General features: G+C 37.9%; 1 protein-coding gene across 2 annotated transcripts in view; it reads left to right on the forward strand.

Annotated features, from left to right (window-relative positions):
• Window positions 1-23,443, forward strand: part of DPF3 (double PHD fingers 3) — a 286,531-nt gene that overhangs the window by 110,883 nt on the left and 152,205 nt on the right. For both annotated transcript variants that reach the window (XR_005216293.1, XM_037832373.1), the window contains exon 2: window positions 5,324-5,484. Coding sequence is in view for 1 of the 2 variants with exons in the window: in XM_037832373.1 (XP_037688301.1) it covers window positions 5,324-5,484 (161 nt within the window). In the remaining variant the exon portion in view is untranslated. The remainder of the gene's footprint in view (window positions 1-5,323; window positions 5,485-23,443) is intronic.

The raw sequence follows: 23,443 nt of genomic DNA on the forward strand, positions 1-23,443 counted from the left end.
TCTTACTGGGTTATCGTTCCCGCTTCATTAATTGCTCTCTATTGCTAGTTCCCCCACATTCTACATTATAAACCTTCTATTTTAGGAGTGTTTGTTTAACCTCCAGGTGTTGGTGAATTTTCTAAGTCTCTGATGGTTATTGACTTCTAATTGTATTCCATTGTGGTCAGAGAATGTGCTTTGAATAATTTCATTTTTTTTAAAATTTATTGAGGCTTGCTTTATGCCCCAGCATATGGTCTATTCTGGAGAAAGTTCAGTGATCACTAGAGAAGAATGTGTATCCTGGTGATTTGGGATGTGATGTTCTATATATGTCTGTTAAATCAAATTCATTGATCAGATTGTTTAGGTTTTCAATTTCCTCATTGGGTCTTCTGTCTGGTTGATCTACCTATAGGAGACAGTGATGTGTTGAAGTCTCCCACAACCATCCTGGCAGCATCCATTGCTTCCTTTAGTTTTGCCAGTGTTTGTCTCATGTATTTTGTGGCACCATGATTGGGTGCATAAACATTTATGATTGTTATTTCTTCTTGTTGAATTGTCCCTTTTATTAGTATGTAGTGGCCTTCTTTGTCTCTCCTAACATCTTGGCATTTAAAGTCTATTTTATCTGAGATTAATATGTCTACTCCTGCTTTCTTTTGGCTGTAGCTTGCATGAAATATTTTTTCCATCCTTACACTTTCAATTTCTTTGTGTCGCTGTGTCTAAGATGAGTCTCTTGTATGCAACATACTGATGGTTCATATTTTTTGATTCATTCTGCCAATCTATATCTTTTAATTGGGGAGTTTAATCCATTTTCATTCAATGTTATTACTGTGAAGGCATTTCTTGAATCAGCCATACTATACTTTGGTTTATGTTTGTCAGGTATATTTTTTCCCTCTCTCTCTTAATGTCCTTTAATGAACCAATATTGAATCTCTTTAGTACTGAACCTTTCTCCATACCTCTGTCTCCTTTCTTTGTTTCTCTGTCGGTAGGGCTCTGTTTAGTATCTGGAGTAGAGCAGATCTTTTATTAGCAAAATCTCTCAGCATTTGTTTGTCTGTGAAAAATTTAAGCTCTCCCTCAAATTTGAAGGAGAGTTTTGCTGGATAAAGTATTCTTGGTTGGAAATTTTTCTCTCTCAGAGTTTTAAATATGTCATGCCACTGCCTTCTCGCCATAGTGGCTGCTGAGTAGTCACTACTTAGTCTTATGTTGTTTTCTTTGTATGTAGTGAATTGCTTTTCTCTTGCTGCTTTCAGAACTTGCTTCTTCTCTTCAGTATTTGACAGTCTGATCAGAATATGTCTTGGAGTGGGTTTATTTGGATTTATTCTATTTGGAGTTCGCTGGGCATTTATGCTTTGTGTATTTATATTGTGTAGAAGGTTTGGGAAGTTTTCCCCAACAATTTCTTTGAATACACTTTCTAGACCTTTACCCTTCTCCTTCTGGGACACCAATGAGTCTTACATTTGGACATTTTATTTTATCTATCATATCCCTGATGTCCATTTCAATTTTTTCAATTTTTTTGCCCATTCTTTCTTTTGTTCTTTCATTTTCCATTCTGTGGTCCTTGAGGTCGATGATTCATTTTTCAGCTTCTACTAGTCTTGTACTATGAGTATCCAGAATCTTTTTAATTTGGCCAACAGTTTCTTTTATTTCCATAAGATCATCTTTTTTTTTTTAATTTACTCTTGCAATTTCTTCTTTATGCTCTTCTAGGGTCTTCTTCATGTCCTTTATATCCAGTGCCATGCTCTTCTTCATGTCCTTTATATCCTGTGCCATGCTCTCGTTGTTTATCTTTAGTTCTTTGATTAATTGCTCCCAGTACTGTGTCTCCTCTGATCTTTTGATTTGGGTGTTTGGGTTTGGCTTATCTATATCATCTGGTTTTACCATATTCTTTAAGATTTTCTGTTGTTTTTGGCCTCTTGGCATTTGCTTTACTTGATAGGGTTCTTTTAGGATATGTAGGATTATTCAAGGGTGAATCTCTAATTTGTCAGATCTACAGCTTGGTGACGTACACTTTCTCTAACTAACCAGCAGATGGCATCCGTGAGTCACCAATTCCCCTCAAGTCAGTTCTCCCCAACTTTGTGGTGTGTGGGAGTCTGATTCTTGTGGGGTCCAATTGGTGCACCAAGTTTGGGTGTGTTGTTGGTGCTGTCCGCCCTGAATGTAGGGCACGTGTCTGAGCAGTTAGGGAGGGAGGGCAGCTTTAATAATCAAAACTCTCAGGTGTTCCTGGAGATTTAAGGCTGTTGCAAGAGTCTAAACCTTCATTTCAGTCTCACCACAGATTGTCTCTGCCGCTGACCCACAAGTCTTTGGTATTGGCATATCGTCCCTGGGATTTCTGAGTGGGTCTCTCTTCCAAGCCATGCCCTTCTAGGGCCTCCGCTGAGGGAAGGCTGTGCTACCTCACAAGTGCACACTGTCCCTCAAGGGAAGTTCTGGGCTGCTGGGTTGTGTAGGTGAGTTCCCAGCCTGCTGAAAGGATGGCTGTATGGGGTGTGTTAATTTCCCCCTTTACACACAGCTCTGCCTTCCCAGCTCCGGGACAATTAGCTGTGGGTGCACGAAAGGCTATTGTCCATGCCCGACACTGTGGCATGTGCAGGTGCGCTGGAAACACCTCCCCCCTGCCCCCGTTACACTGGGTTTCTTGGCGTGGCTCTGGGCTGTGGCCCTGGTGCTGGGCAGGAGTGTTCCCAGCCTGCCAGGAAGATGGCTGCAAGGGGCATGGTTTTTTCCCCCTTTTGGCTAACCTCTGCCTGCTTCACTCTAAGACAATTAGTGGTGGGTGCACGAAAGGCTATCTTCCACGCCAGATATTGAGGCATTCACACAGCCTGTTTTTGCCGCGCTTCGCTGTGCAGTTCACGCTGCCGTATTTGCAGCCGCTTTTGGGTTTTTTTAAAAAAAGAACTAGTCTGTCTTCAAATGCCAACCCTCAGTTTCCCCACACTGCAGCATTGCTGCTGGATATTCAGTGGCTTACTCGTTTCAGAACGCAGACTCCCAGTTTCACCAAGTTCACTGTCCATGTGGATTTAGCAGACCTTGTCCACCTGGTGCATCTCTGGAACTGGTGTTCTGGGTCACTTTCTGGCTTTTATCTAGTATTTTTCACGGAGGTTTTTTTTCGCCTTGTCTCTCCTAGCTGCCATCTTAGGTTCTCCCATTGACTTTTTTTGAGGATGGACGAGACAATTTAAAACTTTGTTTTCTTTATTCCTCTAAAATATTTTGGTTAAGAAATACATTATTTTTAATGTAGAGACTTTCCCTCCCAGTTTTTTGGCTTCTTCAGATTGTCACAAAACAAATGACAGCAAAGAGGAACATTCATAACATTGTTTCAAAATGAGCTACTACAGTCTCCTTTGGCCCCTGCGGTCCCTGTGGTTTCTTCCGTCGAGTCTCTCCCTCCCCTCCTCCCTAAGAGGCTCAGAGTTTGAGTTTACCTGGAGAAGATTATGTTATTACATTTGTACGTCCTTGAGCCCTTCATTAGCCTCTACCATGTGCCTATCTTTTAGTCATTAGATATTTGCTCTCCTTAGTTATTTTCACGGTTAACATTTGATCAGTTATATCAATTTTACATTTTCTGTTTTTGAAAAAGACATTATTTTAAAATTAGTAGCATCATGATATGTCCGAGAATACCAAAGATTCAGGATCATTTAATTTACCCTGCTTAATCAGATCATGACTCCAGCAACCTAGAAAGGTCTATTTGTGTTTAAAACTCAGGAATAGAGTAATTTTGAGCACCAAATTCAACTGCTGTCATTTTAAATACTTCTTTTGTTTATTTTCCATGAGAAAGTTATTTTTTTAAATATATATATATGTGGTTTTAAAGACTGGTGTATGTCCTTCTTTACCTTCCTCTCCCATACTTGCTCTACTTTTACAGAATAAATAAAATAACACTTATTGAGTGCTGACCAAGGCCAGGTGGTTGGGGACATAAGAGGAGTATGACTGGTCTGTGTCCTGAAAGAGGTTAAGTAGGAGTCACAACCAGCTGTGATGTGAGGTGAGCGCAGCAATGGAAGCAAAATCCTGGTGATACAGTCTAGTGGTTAAGGCCATGGACTTTGAACTCAGACCTGCCCTCAAAGCTTGATTCCACCCCTTACTGGCTATGTGTTGGGCACGTTATTTAATTTTTCTGAACCTTAGGTTCCTCATCTATAAAATAAAGATATTTGACAGGCTTGCTGTGAATACTAAATGAATCAGTATCTAGCACAGCACTGTCAATAGAAATATAGCATGAGTCACACGTTATTTAAAAATTTCCGGTAGATATATCTTAAAAAGTAAAAAGAAAGAGTCAAAATTAATTTTAATAATATATTATTTAACCCGTATATCCAAAATATTGTCATTACACCATGTAATCTATATAAAATTATTAACAAGATATTTTATATTCTATTTTTCATACTGAGTCTTGGAAATCTGTATGTATTTTTTCCTTTGTTATTTAGTTTTTCTGGTGTGTATTTTCACTTATAGCCCCTCTCAACTGGGACTAGCCACATTTCAAGCCCTCAACAGAGAAGGTCTAGAAAATGCTTGGCATCCTGCTTTACACAGAGAATACCTTAAATATATGACAATTGTTTTTGTCATCATCATCATTATTATTTCAAAATAATCACTAGTGTGGAAGTTACTAACAAAATATGGTTGACTTCATTTAACAGCAAAATTTCCTGAAATGCACTTTCTCCTCTTGTTCTCTGATAGTCTAAAATTAGGAACAGACACCATTCCCTGTTTCCTCTTATGTCCTTCTAGTCTCTGTTTATGTGGAGTGTCCCTCTTCTACTGTAATGGGAATCTGCACATCCAGCTGGTGGACTGAATTCCTTCTAGAATGCCTTTGCACTGAGAACCAAATGTGACTAAGTGGGGATATTAATGAGGAGCTTGATGTCACAGTAGATCCTGTGTAGAAGGTTCTTCCACAGCTATATCCCATCTGGAGCAGGACTTTATATGTCCCAAACATGAATTTGCCTCTTTTACATGCTGTTTATTCTTGGGGTCCTATCATTTTGGTTAAACGAATGTCCAGCTTTACCTGGTGACTTTGGGATAGGAAATAGAACCTGGCTGAGACCTGACACGGATTTGCCTTCCACCCCTTGGCAAGGCTCTGGGTGCTCATTGCCTTGGTCTTCATAACTGTAAAATCTTCCTGGGGAGGTAGGTGGATGACACCAGTTTCCCTCTGAGTGTGTTTTGGTGTTCCCTGGCCTCATTCCTCTGCTCTCTTGACTCCTGGCAGGCTCGGGGACCAGTTCTACAAGGAAGCCATCGAGCACTGCAGGAGTTACAACTCGCGGCTGTGTGCAGAGCGCAGCGTGCGTCTCCCCTTTCTGGACTCGCAGACCGGGGTGGCCCAGAACAACTGTTACATCTGGATGGAGAAGAGGCATCGAGGCCCAGGTGAGTCATGCCCTGCTTCCCCCCAGGGCACATGTGAAGTTTGGACTCCCAGGCTGGGTGGTAGAGGACCAGAGCTTATCTGGGAACCCCTGCAGCTGGGGTGGGAGTGGGAGGGCAGACTGCAAGGGGACCTGGAGATACTTCGAACAAGCTCAACTCCTTTCCTAGAAGATGTTCTAGGGGCATGACAAGGATGGTGTGAGGTGTTGAGGCCACTTCAGTGGGGGAAGGAGTGAAAGAATGAGGATGTTTAGCCCAAAGAAGGGAAGATTGAGGACATAACATCTTTTACCCTTGGGTATTGGTGTTGCTTAGTGGTAATCAGCTGGAAATCTTCATCAGCTCTGAGTTCGAAGCTTGGCTCTGTCACCAAACCTCCTTCCTTCAGTTTCTTCATCTGTAAAATGGGGATATTAATCATTTTTACTTCATAGGATTTTTGTCAGGATTGAATGAAAATATAAAAAGCATGAGTTTAGCACATAAGTAAGGGCTCCAAAAATGTTGGTTGTTATTGATATTGCTATCACTAGTACTACTACCATGATGCTAGCCTTCTAGGCTCCAGAGACCAGGTGTTCTAGTTTGCTAATGCTGCCGGAATGCAAAACACCTGAAATGGACTGGCTTTTATAAAGGGGGTTTATTTGGTTACACAGTTACAGTCCTAAGGCCACAAAGTGTCCATCAACAAAGGGTACCTTCACTGGAGAAAGGCCATTGGCATCCAGAAAACCTCTGTTAGCTGGGAAGGCATGTGGCTGGCGTCTGCTTGCTTCCAGGTTGTGTTTCAAAATGGTGTTCTCCAAAATGTCTGCATCAGCTTCCAATGGCCGTCTTTAAAATGTCTCTCAGCTCCAGCTCACTATGAGCTCCTTCTGTCTGAGCTTATATAGTGCTCCCTAAACTAAACAAGGCCCACGCTGAATGGGCAGGGCCACGCCTCCATGGAATTTATCCAAGGTTATCACCTACAGATGGGTGGGTCACATCTCCATGGACACTGAACCAATAGTTTCCAACCCAATCCACACTAATACATCTTCCCCCACAAGAATGCATTAAAGAATATGGCTTTTTCTGGGGGACATAAATATATAAACCGGCACACCAGGGTAAAGACCAGAGGGTGGAGATTAGGGAGGCCACTATAGGAATACAGTTTTCCAGCTCCATATGGGTGTGTTTTAAAAATGAAAAACGTTCTTATGAAAAATTTCAAATGCAAACAAAAGTGGAGAGAATAGAAAAATAAATCTTGTATCATCCAGCTTCAGCAATTATGAACTCATGGCTGATTTTGTTTCATCTATACCCATCCACTACTTTCCTCCCTGACCCCAGATTATTTTGAAGTAAATCCAAATCAGCATATTATTTCATCTGTAAATGTTTCAGCATGTACATCTAAATGGTAAGGATTTAAGGAAACAAACAAACCCACACTGCTATCTAAACTCAAAAGTCAACACTGAGACTTTAATATCATCAAATATTTGGTCAACATTCATTTCTCCAGTAGTTTGTTTAAATCAGGATCCAAATGTAATCCAAATATAGGATTCCTATATTGCAATTGGCTGATGTGTCTAAGTCTCTTTAAATATGTAGCTCCTTTCTCTCATTCTCTCGCTCTGTCTCTTACTCGGTTTTCCCCCTTCGCAAGTTCTGTGTTGCAGAAATGGGATTGTTTGCTCCGTAGGGTTCCCCAGAGTCTGGCTTTGCTGATTGCATCCCTATAGTGTTATTTCTGTGAATTGATTGTTAGATCTTGAGATTAGAGCAGATTCAGATTCAATTCTTTTTGGCAAGAATGATTCCTAAATGGTGGTGTACTCACATGGTCTGATTTTACTGATATTAGGAGCCCTTGATAAAAATTACCTAGATCTTTTATTCCATTCAGTGTTCCAAAAATGGTGACATTTGATTCTATCATTACTTTATTTCTTCATTTATTAGCTGTACAACTTCTATAAAGAGAAACGTTCCTCATTAAAATTATGGTTATTGTGAGGTACACTTCACATATGAAAGTCAGGATAAATCATTTTTCCCTTTATTTAAGTACCATCATGAGCTCATATATTTAAACATATTTAATGTATTTTAATCCATTGCAGTCATTCTTATTGATGTTTAAATTGTCCCATTCTTGGCCAGTAGGAGTTTTGGCCAGTGCTGGGGTTTCAAAACAACCCTAATAGTTTTTGATAGTTTCCTTGCAATCCATTAGGACAAGAAGTTTCAGACTCATCTTCTACACTTCCTATTCCAAACCTGGAATCAGCTAATTCTCTCGGAATCCCTTTTTCTGTAGGAAATGGTATTTAGAGACTACACCTTGGTGGTGCTCTTGCTGCTGGGTTGGTCATTTTTTCTAGGCCTTTGCAGTTGGGTTTGTTTCCACATTTTGACTATTATAAATAAAGCTGTTATGAACATCTGTGTTCAAATCTTTATATGAACATATACTTCCATTTCTCCTGGGTAAATACTGGAGTGGAATGCTTAGCTCATAAGGAAGGTATATGCTTAACTTTTTTTTCAGTTTAACTGGGTGTCTTGTATTTTTTTGAAATTCAGTTTTATTGAGATATATTCATATATTGTACAATCATCCACAGTGTACAATTATTCATGATAACATCATATAGTTGTGCATTCATCACCACAGTCAATTGTTGAATATTTTCATTACTCCAAAAAAATTAAAATAATAAAAATAAATTAAAATAGAACACCTAAAACATCCCATATCCCCATCCCCCTTATTTTTCATTTAATTTTTGTCCCCATGTTTGTGCTCATCTGTCCATACACTGGATAAAGGGAGTGTGAGCCACAAGGTTTACACAATCACACAGTCACACAGTGTAAGCTACATAGTTATACAATTGTCTTCAAAAATCAAGCCTACTGGGTTGCACTTTGATAGTTTCAGGTGTTTACTTCTAGCTAGTCCAATACACTAAAAACTAAAAAGGGATATCTATATAGTGCCTAAGAATTCCCTTCAGAGTGACCTCTCGACTCCACTTGAAATCTCTTAGCCACTGAACCTTTTTTTTTGTTTCATTTCTCTTCCCCCTGTTAGTCAAGAAAACAATTTCTGAATCCCATGATGCTGGGTCCAGGCTCACCCCTGGGAGTTATGACCTGCATTGCCAGGGAGATATATACTCCTGGGAGTCATGTCCCACTTAGGGGGGAGGGCAGTGACTTTACCTGCCAAGTTGGCTTAGAGAGGCCATATCTGAGCAACAAAAGAAGTTCTCTGGGGGTGACTCTTAGGCACAACTATAAGTAGGCTTAGCCTTTCCTTTGCAGTAACAAGCTTCATAAGGGCAAGCCCCAAGATTAAGGGCTTGGCTTGCTTAATTTGTAGTCCTCAATGTTTGTGAGAGTGTCATTAATTCCCCAGGTGGGGAAGTTTAATATTTCTGCATTTTTCCTCAGTTCTTCAGGGGACCCCTGAAACTATTTTTATTCTCTGCCCAAATTACTTTGAGATGTACTGGGATTCTACACTAACCTGTACAAAATGACCAGATCTCACTTCCTATTCCAAATTCTGTGTAATTATGGTGTTTGAATAAACTGACCTTATAAGTTAAATTATTTAGTGTGCTGTAGAAGATATATATCCTGTACCAAATAAACACCTCTCCCTGTGGTCTCACACAGAAGTTGCAGTTGTAAAACAAAGTCAATATTGTCCTTTACCCTTTGGCCTGATTTGCCTTAGTTCTGAACAGATCTGCTTCATTCGTATCTCCAAGTAAAGTCTGAACTCTTTTTCAGCTTTCCCAACAGTTGCTATATGAGGTAATACTGACATTCACAGCTGCCAAACTCTAGCTCTGAGTCTCAGGCTCCACACCCATAACCATTACAACTCAGGAACAGATGTGACTGGTATTAAGAGCGTACATCCAGGAACCCTACAGTAAGCATTCCCCGATAACCTGTTCTCTAAGATTCAACTCTCAGAGTTTACACATTATAGTTAGTCCATATTAGTGAGGCGTTACATTGTTTGTCCTTTCATTTCTGGTGTATTTCACTCAAACTGCTGTCCTCAAGATCCCTTCACCTGGTTGCATGTCTCACAACTTCATTCCTTCTTGCAGCTGCTCAATATTCTATTGTATCCACACCATAGTTCACCATTCTGCTCATCAGTAAAAGCACCCCAGGCCACCTCCATCCACTGCAAATTGTGAATACTGCTGCCATAAACATCAATGTGCAAATATCCATTCATGTCCCTGCTCTCAGTTCCTCCAAACATACTGAGAGGATGCCAGACTTTATGGCACCCACATACTTTAGCTTCCTGTGGAACCACTCCACTGTCCTCCAGATGGGCTGCACTATTCCACTTTCCCACCAACAGTGAATACGTACATCCCTCTCTCCATGTTTTCTCCAGCGCTTGTATCCCTCTGTTTTTTCTCCCTGCATTTTTTAAATCAATTTTATTGAGATATATTCACATACCGTACAGTCATACAAAGTGTACCATCAATTGTTTACAGTACCACCATATAGTTGTGCGTACATCACCAAAATTAATTTTTGAAAATTTTCATTACCACACACACAAAAGTAATAGGAATAAAAATTAAAGTGAAAAAGAACAATTAAAGTAAAAAAGATTGCTGGGTACTTTTTTTTTTTTTTTTTTTTGGCCCCCATTTTTCTACTCATCCATCCATACACTGGACAAAGGGGAGTGTGATCCACATGGCTTTCCCAATCACACTGTCACCCCTCATAAGCTACATTTTTATACACTCATCTTCAAGATTCAAGGGTTCTGGGTTGTAGTTTGATAGTTTCAGGTATTTACTGCTAGCTATTCCAATTCATTAGAACCTAAAAAGGGTTAGCTATATTATGTGTAAGAGTGCCCACCAGAGTGACCTCTCAGCTCCTTTGGAATCTCTCAGTCACTGAAACTTATTTCATTTCATTTCACATCCCCGTTTTAGTCAAGAAGACGTTCTCCATCCCATGATGCTGGGTCCAGATTCCTCCAGGAGTCATATTCCACGTTGCCAGGGGTATTTACACCCCTGGGTGTCAGATCCCACATAGCAGGAAGGGCAGTGATTTCATCTGCCAAGTTGGCTTAGCTAGAGAGAGAGGGCCACATCTGAGTAACAAAGAGGCATTCAGGAGGTGACATTTAGGCACAATTATAAGCAGGCCTAGCCTCTCCTTTTCCCCTTGCAATTTTATAGAGAGATATTCAAATAGCATACAATCATCCACATGTAAAATCAGTTGTTCACAGTATCATGATATTGTTGTGCATTCGTCACCACAGTCAGCACTTGAATGTATTCATTACTCCACAAAAGTATTAAAAAAGAATAATAAAAAAGAAAAAATAGAATACAATACAATGCAATACAATACAATAATAAGGTCAGACAACACCACCACTACCAAGAATCCCATAACCCTCCCTTATATCCCCTTCTTACAGACATTTACATTTAATGGAAGCATATTACGATGTTACTCTTAGCTATAGACTCTTGTTTGCGTTGATTATATATTTTTCCCCCAATACCATCCCTTTTCAACACCTTGCAAGGTTGACATTCATTTGTTCTCCCTCATGTAAAAACATTCTTATTTTTATATATTTAATCACCATCATTGACCACTCTGGGTTTCACTAAGTTATACAGTCCAAGTCTTTATCATCTATCTTTCCTTCTGTTGTCATACATGCCCCTAGCCTTCCTCTTTCAACCTTACTCACAGACATCTTTGTTCAGTGTACTTTCAGTTTTGTACTGCCATCACACAGTATTGTACTATCCATTTCTGGATCTATGCAATCAATCCTGCTGAACATTCTATGTCCTTCAGCATCAATTGCCTGATCTCCACCCTCTCTACCTCCTGGTATCCTGTGTTCTCAGCTTTAATTTTCAAAGTTTGTACATTAATGTTAGTTCATATTAGTGAGACCATATAGTGTTTGTCCTTTTGTTTCTGGCTAATTTCGCTCAAGGTCCTCAAGGTTCATCCACATTGTTACATGTTCCATGACTTTGTTCTGTCTTATAGCTGTGTAATATTCCATCATATGTATATACCACAGTTTGTTTATCCACTCATCTGTTGATGAACATCTGGGCTGTTTCCATCTCTTGGCAATTGTGAATAATGCCACTATAAACATTGGTTTACAAATGTCTGTTCATGTCTTAGCTTTCAGTTCCTCTGAGTATATACCTACTAATGGAATTGCTGGATCATATGGCAAGTCTATATTAGTTTCCTGAGGAACTGCCACACTGCCTTCCGGAGTGGCTGCACCATTTTACATTCCCACTAACAGTGAATAAGTGTGCCTCTTTCTCCACAGCCTCTCCAGCACTTGTAATTTTCTGTTTTTTTTTTTTTAAATAATGGCATGATTTTATCACTAGTGGGTGTGAGATGATATCTCATTGTGATTTTGATTTGCATTTCTCTAATAGCCAGCGAAGTTAAGCATCTTTTCATATGTTTTTGAGCCATTTGTATTTCCTCTTCGGAAAAGTGTCTGTCCATGTCTTTTGCCCATTTTGAAATTGGGTTGTCTTTTTGTTGTTGAGTTGTAGGATCTCTTAGTATATTCTGAATATTAAATCCTTATCTGATATGTGGTTTCCAAATATTATCTCCCATTGTGTAGGCTGCCTTTTTACTTTTCTGACAAAGTCCTTTGATGTACAAAAGTGTTTAATTTTGAGAAGATCCCATTTATCAGTTTTTCTTTCTTTGCTCACACTTTGGGTGTAAGGTCTAGGAAACCACCTCCTATCACAATATCTTTAAGATATTTCCCTACAGTTTCTTCTAAAAGTTTATGGTTTTAGTGCTAACTTTTGGATCTTTAATCCATTTCAAATTAATTTTTGTGTAAGGTATGAGATAGGAGTCTTCTTTCATTCTTTTGGATATGGATAGCCAGTTCTCCAAACACCATTTATTGAAGAGGCTGCTCTGTCCCAGTTGCTTTGGCTTGACTGCCTTATCGAAGATCAGTTGTCTGTAGATGAGAGGGTCTATTTCTGAGCATTCAATTTGATTCCATTGGTTGGTCTATCTGTCTTTATGCCAATATCATGCTGTTTTGACCCCTGTAGCTTTGTAGTATGCTTCAAAGTGAGGTAGTGTGAGACCTCCCACTTCATTCCTCTTTCTCAAGAATTTTCGGCTATTTGGGGCATCCTGCCTTTCCAAATAAATTTGGTTATTGATTTTTCTATTTCTTCAAAGTAAGTTGTTGGGATTTTAATTGGTATTGCATTTAATCTATAAATCAGTTTAGGTAGAATTGACATCTTAACTATATTTAGTCTTCCAATCCATGAACATGGTATGTTCTTCCATTTTTTTAGGTCCTGCTTGATTTCTTTTAGTAGTTTCTTGTAGTTTTCTGTGTATAGGTCTTTTGTGGCTTAGGTTAAATTTATTCCAAAATACTTGATTCTTTTGGTTACTATTGTAAATGGAATTTTTTTCTTGATTTCCTCCTCTTGCTGTACATTACTTGTGTATAGGAACAGTACTGATTTTTGTGTGTTGATCTTGTACCCTGCCACTTTGCTGTATTCATGTATTAGCTCTAGTAGTTTTGCTGTGGATTTTTCTGGAGTTTCTACATATAGGATCATGTTATCTGCAAACAGTGAAAGTTTTACTTCTTCCTTTCCAATTTGGATGTCTTTTATTTCCTTTTCTTGCCTAGTTGCTCTAGCTAGAACTTTTAGCACAATGTTGAATAACAGTGAACATCCCTGTCTTGTTCATGATCTTAGAGGGAAAGCTTTCAGTCTTTCCCTCTCGAATATGATGCGAGCTGTGGGTTTTTTGGATATTGCCTTTATCGCATTGAGAAACTTCCCTTCTATTCCTATCCTTTGAAGTGTTTTCATCAAGAAAGGATGCTGAATTTTGTCAAATGCCTTTTCTGCATCAGTCAAGATGATCACGTGGTTCTTCCACTTTGATTTATTGATTTTTTTGTGTTGAACCAGTCTTGCATACCTGGAATAAATCCCACTTGGTCATGGTGTATAATTCTTTTAATGTGCTACTGGATTCAATTTGTGAGTATTTTGTTGAGGATTTTTGCCTCTATATTCATTAAAGAGATTTGTCTATAATTTTCTTTTTTTTGTAGTATCTTTGTCTGACTGTCTTATTAGGGTGATATTGGCTTCATAAAATGAGTTAGGTTGATTTCCCTCCTCTTCAAATTTTTTGAAGAGTTTGAGCAGGATTGGTAATAATTCTTTCTTAAACGCTTGGTAGAATTCACATGTGAAGCCATCTGGTCCTGGGCTTTTGTTTTTTGGGAACTTCTTGATGACTGATTCAATCTCTTTACCTGTGATTGGTTTGTTGAGATGGTCTGTTTCTTCTTGAGTCAATGTTGGTTGTTCATGCTTTTCTAGGAAGTTGTCCAGTTCATCTAAGTTATCTAGTTTATTAGCATATAGTTGCTCATAGTATCCTCTCATCCTCTCATTATCTCCTTTATTTCTGCTGGGTCAGTATTTATGTCCCCCTTCCCATTTCTGATTCAATTTATTTGCATCTGCTCATCTGCTTTTTTTTTTTTTTTTTGATTAGCCTAGCTGAAAGTCCATCAATTTTATTCATTTTCTTAAAGGACCAATTTCTGGTTTTGTTGATTATCTCTATTGTTTTCATGGTCTCAATTTCATTTATTTCTGCTCTGATCTTTGTTATTTCTTTCCTTCTGTTTGCTTTCAGGTTAGTTTCTGTTCTTTCTCTAGTTCCTTCAGGTAAACAGGTAATTCCTCAATTTTTGCTCTTTCTTCTCTTTTAATGTAGGTATTTAGGGCAATAAATTTCCATCTTAGCACTGCCTTTTCTGTATCCTGTAAGTTTTGATATGTTGTTTTTTCATTTTCATTTGCCTCAAGATATTTACTAATATTTCTTGTAATTTCTTCCTTTACCCACTGGTTGTTTAAGAGTGTGTTCTTTAGCCTCCATATATTTGTGAATTTTCTGACCTTCTGCCTGTTATTGATTTCCAATTTCATTCCATTATGATCCAAGAAAATGTTTTGTATGGTATCAATATTTTTAAATTTGTTGAGACTTACTTTGTGACCCAACATGTGGTCTATCCTAGAGAATGATCCATGAGCACTTGAGGAAGATGTGTACCCTGCTGTTGTGGGGTGTAGTGCTCTATAAATGTCTGCCAAATCTAGTTCATTTATCATACAATTCAATATTTGTTTCCTTATTGATCCTCTGTCTAGATGTTCTATGCATTGATGAGACCAGTATATTGAAGTCTCCAACTATTATCGTAGAGGTATCTACTTCTCCCTTCAGTGTTTGCCTCATGTATTTTTGGGCACTCTGGCTCTGTGCATAAATATTTATGATGGATATGTCTTCCTGATGAGCTGTCCCTTTTATTAATATGGTGTCCTTCTTTGTCTCTTTTAATTGTTTTACATTTGAAGTCTAATTTGTGTGATATTAATATGGCTACCCCCACAACTTTCTGGTTTTTGTGTTCAATCTTTCACTTTCAGCTTATTTTTGTCCTTGTGTCTAAAGTGAGTTTCTTGTAGACAGCATATAGATGGGTCTTGTTTTTTAATCCATTCTGCCAGTCTATGTCTTTTTATTGGCGAGTTTAATCCATTAGCATTTAGTGTTATTACCGTAAGGGCAGTATTTTCTTCTATCATTTTGTCTTTTGGATTTTGTATGTCATATCTTATTTCTTATCTCTCTTCTTTTACTCTCCCTGATAATCTTCACTTCTACACTCTTCTCAAAACCTCTCTCTCTTTTCCTATCAGCCTGTAGCACTCCCTTTAGTATTTCTTATAGAGCAGATCTCTTATTCATGAACTCTTTCAGTGTCTGTTTGTCTGGAAATATTTTAAACTCCTCCTCATTTTTGAAGGACAGTTTTGCTGGATATAGAATTCTTGGTTGGCAGATTTTCTCTTTCAGTATCTTAAATATCTCATATCACTGCCTTCTCACCTCCATGGTTTCTGCAGAGAAATCTCTACATAGTCTTATTGAGCTTCCCTTATATGTGATGGACTGGTTTCCTCTTTCTGCTTTCAGAATTTTCTCTTTGTCTTTGTCATTGGAGAATCTGATCAGTAAGTGTCTTGGAGTAGGTCTATTTGAATCTATTCTGTTTGGGTATGCTGCACTTCTTGAACGTGTAGTGTTATGTCTTTCGTAATAGATGAGAAATTTTCATTGATTATTTCTTCTATTTTTCTTTCTGCCCTTCTTCCCTTCTGTTTGCCTTCCGGGACACCCAAAACATATATGTTCATGCACTTCAGGTTGTCATTCAATTCCCTAAGACTCTGCTTGTATTTTTTCTATTCTTTTCCCTCTGTTCTTTTGTGTGTATGGTATGATTTCAGGTGTCCTGTCTTCTAGTTCACCAATCTTTTCTTCTGCCTCTTCACATCTGCTGTTGCATGTCTCTGTTGTGTTTTTCGTCTCTTCTATTTTGCCTTTCATTCCCATAAGTTCTGCCATTTGTTTTTTCAAGCTTTCAAATTCTTTATGGTCATCCAATGTCTTCTTTATATCCTTCATCTCTTTTTCCACATTTTCTTTTAGCTCATTAATTTGATTTAGAAGATTTGTTTGAACATCTTTAATTAGTTGATTCAATTTCTATATCTCCATTGAACTGTTAGTTTGTTCTTTGGCTGGTCCAAGGAACAAACAAACTTTAATTCCACCTTTGCCCATGTTTCCTAGTGTGGTTCATTATTTTTAGCTGTCTAGGCATCTTATTTTCTTGATTAGTGTATTCTGGAACTTGTTTTCTTTTACTTAGGGTTTTCTTGTTGGTTGGTTTTGTTCTCTGTCTGTTCTTTGTCATTCAATTCAACTTATTCTAGACCTCTAGCATAGCTTCTGTTTAGCTGATAAGAAGTTTTTAGCTCTTGCTTTTCTGATTCTGGCCCTGCCTCTATGTAACGTTTTTGTGAAATGGTCTCCCCAGATATGATAGACCCCAATCAGATTTTCCCAGTCCACACAGGCTCAGGTCTCAGGAGGAGGGTGTAATCCATATGAAGTTTCCCTGAAAATGAGACCCCACAGTTTGTCAGACCCTCCTGTGAAGCCTCTTGACTCTGTGCTTTTCCTATCCTGTCCCAAGTGGTGCTTGTCAGCCTGCAGCTCCCCACTGGTGTAAAGAAGTGTGGTGCCTTTAATTCTCAGCAGCCCCTGTCCCTGCCAGGGGAGTGGCTGACTCAAGCTGTTTCTGTTATCCAGCCCCTGGGGTCTGTGTTCTCTGAAGAAGTGCTACTACTTTAGCTGGGCCCTGCCTCCTCCTTGTCTTGGGGGAGTTATGCCATTTAAGGAATTATCTCTCCCATGGACTCATTGCTTTGTTTCTCAGACCTATCTTAGCTCCACCCTTGCCTGGGTCTGGCTGCCAATTGTAGATATCTGAGGCTTTCTGTAATGAGCTACTTAGAATAGTTTTAAAAAAAGAAAGAGTAAACAAAGAAGTCCCTTTTCAAAGCCTTTCCCCAGCCCCCAAGTTTTGCCAGTCCCAGTATAGACTATTTAAAGATATGCCCTTTAGGGAATTAACTCCTTTACCTGACTAGTTACTCTCAGACAACTTTAATTCCACCCTTGCCCAGCGCAGTGCTGAAACCTGAGAATTTTGGCAGCTCTAATGGGTTATTGAAAAGTAAAAAATAAAGAATCAGAGAGAAAGAAAAGAAAAGAAAAGAAAAAATAACCCTTTTCAGAGCTGGACCCCAGCTCCCTGTGTTTGCAAACAAGAGCCAGTGTTGGTACCCATTTCTATTTGCCCCTTTTTCTTGGAACCCAGCCCTTTCCCTTCTCCAGTATTCTGAACACTTCCAACTCCAAAAGTCTCTGTGGTTTTCTTTTCTTTCTTTCTTTCTTTTCTTTTCTTTTCTTTTTTTTGTTGTTGTTAGCCCTGCATCCTCTCCTCTGGGCCGAAAGCTCCCGGTTCCTTTCATGCTTGCTTTTGATTTATCTGTGCTTGGAGCTTTTATTCAGAGGTCTGAATTTGTTAATTAATTCTGCAATGGGGGCCTGATTGAGACCCCCCTTTTGTTCCTGGCACAGATTGTTTCAATTTCCCTTGGGGAACCAGCTCCAAGACAGTCTGCCATGCCTGTGCAGTAAGGTTGCCAGCCTCTTGGCCAGGGAAACTTACAGTTCTTCACTGTGACTTTAGCTACTCCACTCATTCCATACTGGTGTATGATTTTGTCCAGTCACAGAAGTCCTTAAACAGTCATTCCATACATTTCCTGGATATTTATGGCTGTCCTAGAGGAATAAATAAATTCCACACCTCACCACTCCATCATCTTGCCCCACCCCCTCTGGGCTTAACTTTTGAAGAAAAGTTAAGCTGTTTTCAAAAGTGGCTGCACCATTTTATATTCCCTCCAGTTGTGTATGAGAATCCCAGTTCTTCCATATCCTCACCAACACTTGGTATGGTCAGTCTTTTTAATTTTAGCCATTCTAACAGGTATATAGTGGTTTTAATTTGTATTCCCCTAGTTAATAATGATATTGAGCATTATTCATGTACTTACATGTCATCCCTATATCTTCTTTAGTAAAGTTTCCAAACTTTTGTCCACTTTGGGTTGTTCATTTGGCTATTACTGATTTTTAAAAAAAATAATTTTAATAGAGTTCATTTTTTAGGGCAATTTTAGGTTATAGAAAAATTGTGCAGAAAGTACAGAGAGTTGCCTTATACCCTTTCTCTCCCACTGCACATAGTTTGTATTATTAACATCTTGCATTTGTGGTACATTTGTTACATTTGATGAATGAGTATTGATATGCTATTATTAACTAAAGTCCATAATTTACATTAGTGTTCACTCTTTGTGTCGCATAGTTCTATGGGTTTTGACAAATATACATTGCATGTATCTTCCATTAAAGTATAATACAAAATAGTTTTACTACCTTAAAAATGTCCCGTGCTTTATCTAGTCATTCTGATCCCCCTTCTGGGAGCCCCTGAGAACCATTGATCTTTTTATTGAGTCTAGTTTTGTCTTTTCCAGAATGTCATAGAGTTGGAGTAATACAGTATATAGTTTTTTTTCAGACTGACTTATTTCATTTATGAATATACATTTAAGATTCCTCCATATATTTTATAACTTGATAGCTGATTTCTTTGTATCACTGAATCACATAATAACATATATGGATGTACCACAGTTTATTCACCTAATGAAGGAATTTTTAGTTGCTTCCAATTTTGGTAAATATGAATACAGCTGATGTAATCATTTGTGTACATGCTTTTGTGTGAACATAAGTTTTCAATTTGTTTGGGTTATTTAATTTTGATAGTTCTTTATGTATTCTATATATAAGACCTTTACCTGATATATGCTTTGCAAATATTTTCTCCTAGTCTGTGGATTGTATTTTTATCGTCTTAATAGTATCTTCTGAAGAGCAGATGTTTTTAATTTTGATGAAATCCAGTTTATCAATTTTTTTCTTTTATGAATTGTGCTTTTGGTGTGGTATCAAAAAGATTGTTGCTTAATCCAAGGTCAGGGTTTATCTCCTTTTTTTTTTCCTAGAAGTTTTTCTTTTTTTTTTAAATTCAATTTTATTGTGGTATATTCACATACCATACAATCATTCACAGTGTATAATCAGTTGTTCAAAGTTGTGTGTTATCACCACAATTTTTGAACATTACATAGTTGTGCATTCATCACAATTTTTGAACACTTTCATTATCACACACAAAAAAGAGTAAGAATAAAAGTTAAAGTGAAAAGAACACTCAAAGCATCCAATACTCCCCACCCCTCCCTATTATTCATTTACTTTTTGTCCTCATTTTTCTATTCATCTGTCCATACACTGGATAAAGGGAGTGGGAGCTACAAAGTTTTCACAATCACATGGTCACACCATGTAAATAAGTTATAGTTACACTTATTCTTTTCATCTTCAAGAATAAAGGCTGGATCACAGCTCAGTAGTTTCAGGTATTTCCTTCTGGCTATTCCAGTACACTAAAAACTAAAAAGGGATATCTATATAATGCATAAGAATAACCTCAAGAATGTCCTCTTGACTCTATTTGAAATCTCTCAGCCACTGAAACTTTATTTTGTTTCATTTCTCTTCCCCCTTTTGGTTCAAGAAGGCTTTCTCAATCCCACAATGCCAGGGCCAAGCTCATCCCCGTAAGTCATGTCCCATGTTGCCAGGGAGATTTACACCCCTGGGAGACATGTACCATGTAGGGGGAAGGGCAGTGAATTTACTTGCAGAGTTGCCTTAGCCAGAGAGAGGCCACATCTGAGCAACAAAAGAGGTTCTCTGGGGGAGACTGTTAGGTACAATTTTTTTTTTTTTTTTTTTTAGTATTTTAAAAGTTTAATAGAAACCTTCAAATATTCATTAATAAAATTTCTACAATGGTAAAAAAAATATAAAGAGATGGAAAGTAGGAGAAAGATGGCAAGAAAATTAGAGTGTTAGCGAGGGTATCTAACATATTAACAAGCTTCCAGAAATAAAGAACAAGGAAAATATATGAGAGGGTGTTTTCAAAAAATCAACACTGGAAGTTTTTCTAGAACTGAAGGACATGAATTTTCTGACTGAGAATGCCCACAGAGTGGACAGCACACACACACACACACACATATACACACACACACAGGCTCAAACCAAAATCTATGTGAACTTTCAAAACACAGTAGCAAGAGGGGATCCAAAATTTTCCAGAGCAGGAGAAAAAAGGAGAGAAAAAAAAAAAGTGCAGACAGCAAGTCACTGGGCAGAAAAGCCTTACAGATGCCAACCCTGCAGAATGAGACAGGATGTGAGTTATGGATTTTTTAATGAAAGGAAAACTGGCAAACTATGAATAATTTTTATGGGCTCATTTCAACATCATATTCAAAGCAAAGATGCTCTAAGGAGTCCCAAATAGACATTCAGTGTCTGCCAGCCTCTTGGTGGCTTCAGGGTGTCATGAAACAGGCCAGTTCTATAGGCTGGCATTTGAGGTTTCCCACAATCTTGGTTCATCCACCTTCTGAGTCTCCCTCTCAGTGCTCATCTCCAAACCTAGTCACTCACTTTGCCACTGACCAAGTTCAGAGGTAAAGCATCTTTACTCTGAGGAGGACTTTAAAGGGAGTCCATAAAAATTATTTATGATTTTTTGGCCCAGTGGGTGACTGGCTGCCCCTCTGTTGACTTTTTTTTTTTTTTTTTTTTTGACTTAAGCAGTGGGAATTTTTTTTTATTAAATTCAGTTTTATTGAAATACATTCACACACCATACAATCATCCATGATATACAATCCACTGTCCACAGTATGATAACATAGTTATGCGTTCATCACCACAATCTATCTCTGAACATTTTTGTTAGGTACAATTTTAGGTAGACTTGGCCTCTCCTTTTCAGTAACAAACTTCATAAGAGAAAGCCCCAAGATTGAGGGCTTGACCTTCTAAATTGGTAGCCCCCAATGCTTGTGAGAATATCATTAATTCCCCAGGTGGAGAAATTTAATATTTGCACATTTTCCCCCAGTCCCTCAAGGGGACTTTGCTAATACATTTTTATTCTCTGCCCAAATTACTGTGGGATATACTGGGGCTTCACACTAACTTGTACAAACCAACCAGATTTCCCTCCCTACTTGACATTCCATGTAATTATGTTGTTTGAATAAACTGACCTTACAAGTTAAATTATATATTGTTACAAAAAAATATAGATTTTGCATCTAATAACATCTCTTCCTTTGGTCTCGCACAGAAGTTGAAGCTTTAAAAACGTTGTCAATATCATCCTTTACCCTTTAGTCTGATTTACCTTAATCCTAACCAAGTCCATTTTGTTCATATCTCTAATTGAAGTCTGATATCTTTTTTCAGATGCTTTAACATTTACTGTATGGGGCAATGCTGACATTCATAGCTGCTGGACTCTGGCTCTGATTCTCAGGTGTCACATAGATACTCAAAATTCCAGAGACCAACCAGGTTATACACAAAGAGCTCAGCATCTCAGAATTTAGAAATAGCCATTACAACTCAGGAATAGAGGTAACTGCTGTAAGAGCTTACAATCTAGGAACTTTACTATAAGCCTTCCCCTGATAACCTATGCTTTCAGACTCAATTCTCAGAGTTTGCACATTATAGTTAGTCCATATTAGTGAAGCATTATAATGTTTATCTTTTCATTTCTGGTTTATTTCACTCAACATACTGTCCTCAATGTCCATTCACCTCACAACTTCACTCCTTGTAGCAGCTCAAAATTCCATTGTCTGTAGACACTACAGTTCACCAATTCTGTTCATTAGTTGATGTACCCTTAGGTCACCTCCATCCACTGCAAATTGTGAATACTGACACCATAAACCCCACTGTGCAAATGTCCATTCATGTCCCTCTTTTCAGTTCTTCCAAGTATATAGCCAATAACTGAGTTGCAGGACCATACGGCAACCCCATGCTTAGCTTCCTGTGGAACCACCACACTGCCCTCCAGATGGGCTGCACCATTCTACTTCCCCACCAATGGTGATTAGGTACATCGCTTTCTCCACTTTTTCTCCAGCACTTGTCACAGAAGTTTCATAATTTTAGCTTTTACATTTAAGTCTATGGTACATTTTGAATTAGTGAGCATTATGGATCAAAGTTTGTTTTTTGCAGCTGGCTATCAAATTGTTACAGTAAATTTTTTTGCAAAGACTAGCTTTTTGCCACTGAATTGCCTTTGTATCTTTGTCAAAAATTAGATGTCCACATGCATGTGGACTTATTTCTGAACTCTCAGTTCTGTTTCATTGATCTGTTTGTCTATCTTTACATGAATACCACTCTAACTTTATAACACATCTTGGAATGAGGTATTGTTAACCTTCCAACTCTGTTGTTTTTCAAAGTCATTTTGGCTATTCTCAGTACTTTGTATTTCCAAAATGAATTTTACGATTTGTCAATTTCTACAAAAAAGCTGCTAGGATTTTTATCAGGATTGTGTTGAATCTATAGAACAATTTGGGGAAAATTGACAACTCCCAATATTGAGTCTTCCCAACTCATGAACATGGTATATCTCTTCATTTATTGTTGAATTTTCCCTATTAATGTTTTTTAATTTTCAGGGTACAGGTCTTATTTTTTTTTTGTCAGATTTATCCCTAGGTACTTAATATTTTTTGTGTTATTATAATTGGATTTTTAAAAATTTCAATTTCTAATTTTCCTTTGCTAGCATATAGAAATGCAATTGATTTTTAATATCAATCTTATATCCTACAATCTTGTGAAACTCACTTTATTAGTTCTATTAGTAGCTTTTTGTAGTTCTATGCAACTGCTACTAGCAAATAAAGAAAACTTAACTTCTTTTCAATCTGGATGACTTTCATTTCTTTTGCTTGCCTTTTGCACTAGCTCCAATGTCCCATACTATATTGAGTAGAAGTGGTGAGAGTGGACATCTTTGTGTTGTTCCTGAGCTTAAAGGGAAAGCATTCATTCTTTCATCATTAAGTATGATGTTAGCTGTAGGCTTTTCGTAGATGACCTCTATCAGGTTGAGGATACTCCCTTCTATTTTTAGTTTTCTGAGATTTTATCAGGCATGGATGCTGGATTTTTGTCAATTTTTCTACTGAGCTGATCATATGGTTTTTCTTTTGTAGTTTGTTAACACGATGAATTACAACAATTGATTTTTGAATGTTAAATTAACTTCACATTCCTAGGATAAATTTCACTTTATCATGATATATTATTCCTTTTATATATTACTGAATTCAATTTGCTAAAGTTTTATTAGAGTTTTTGCATCTATCTTTATGAGAGATATTGATAAATA

The sequence above is a fragment of the Choloepus didactylus genome, chromosome 4, assembly GCF_015220235.1.
Source record: "Choloepus didactylus isolate mChoDid1 chromosome 4, mChoDid1.pri, whole genome shotgun sequence".
In the NCBI taxonomy this organism is placed as follows: domain Eukaryota; kingdom Metazoa; phylum Chordata; class Mammalia; order Pilosa; family Megalonychidae; genus Choloepus; species Choloepus didactylus.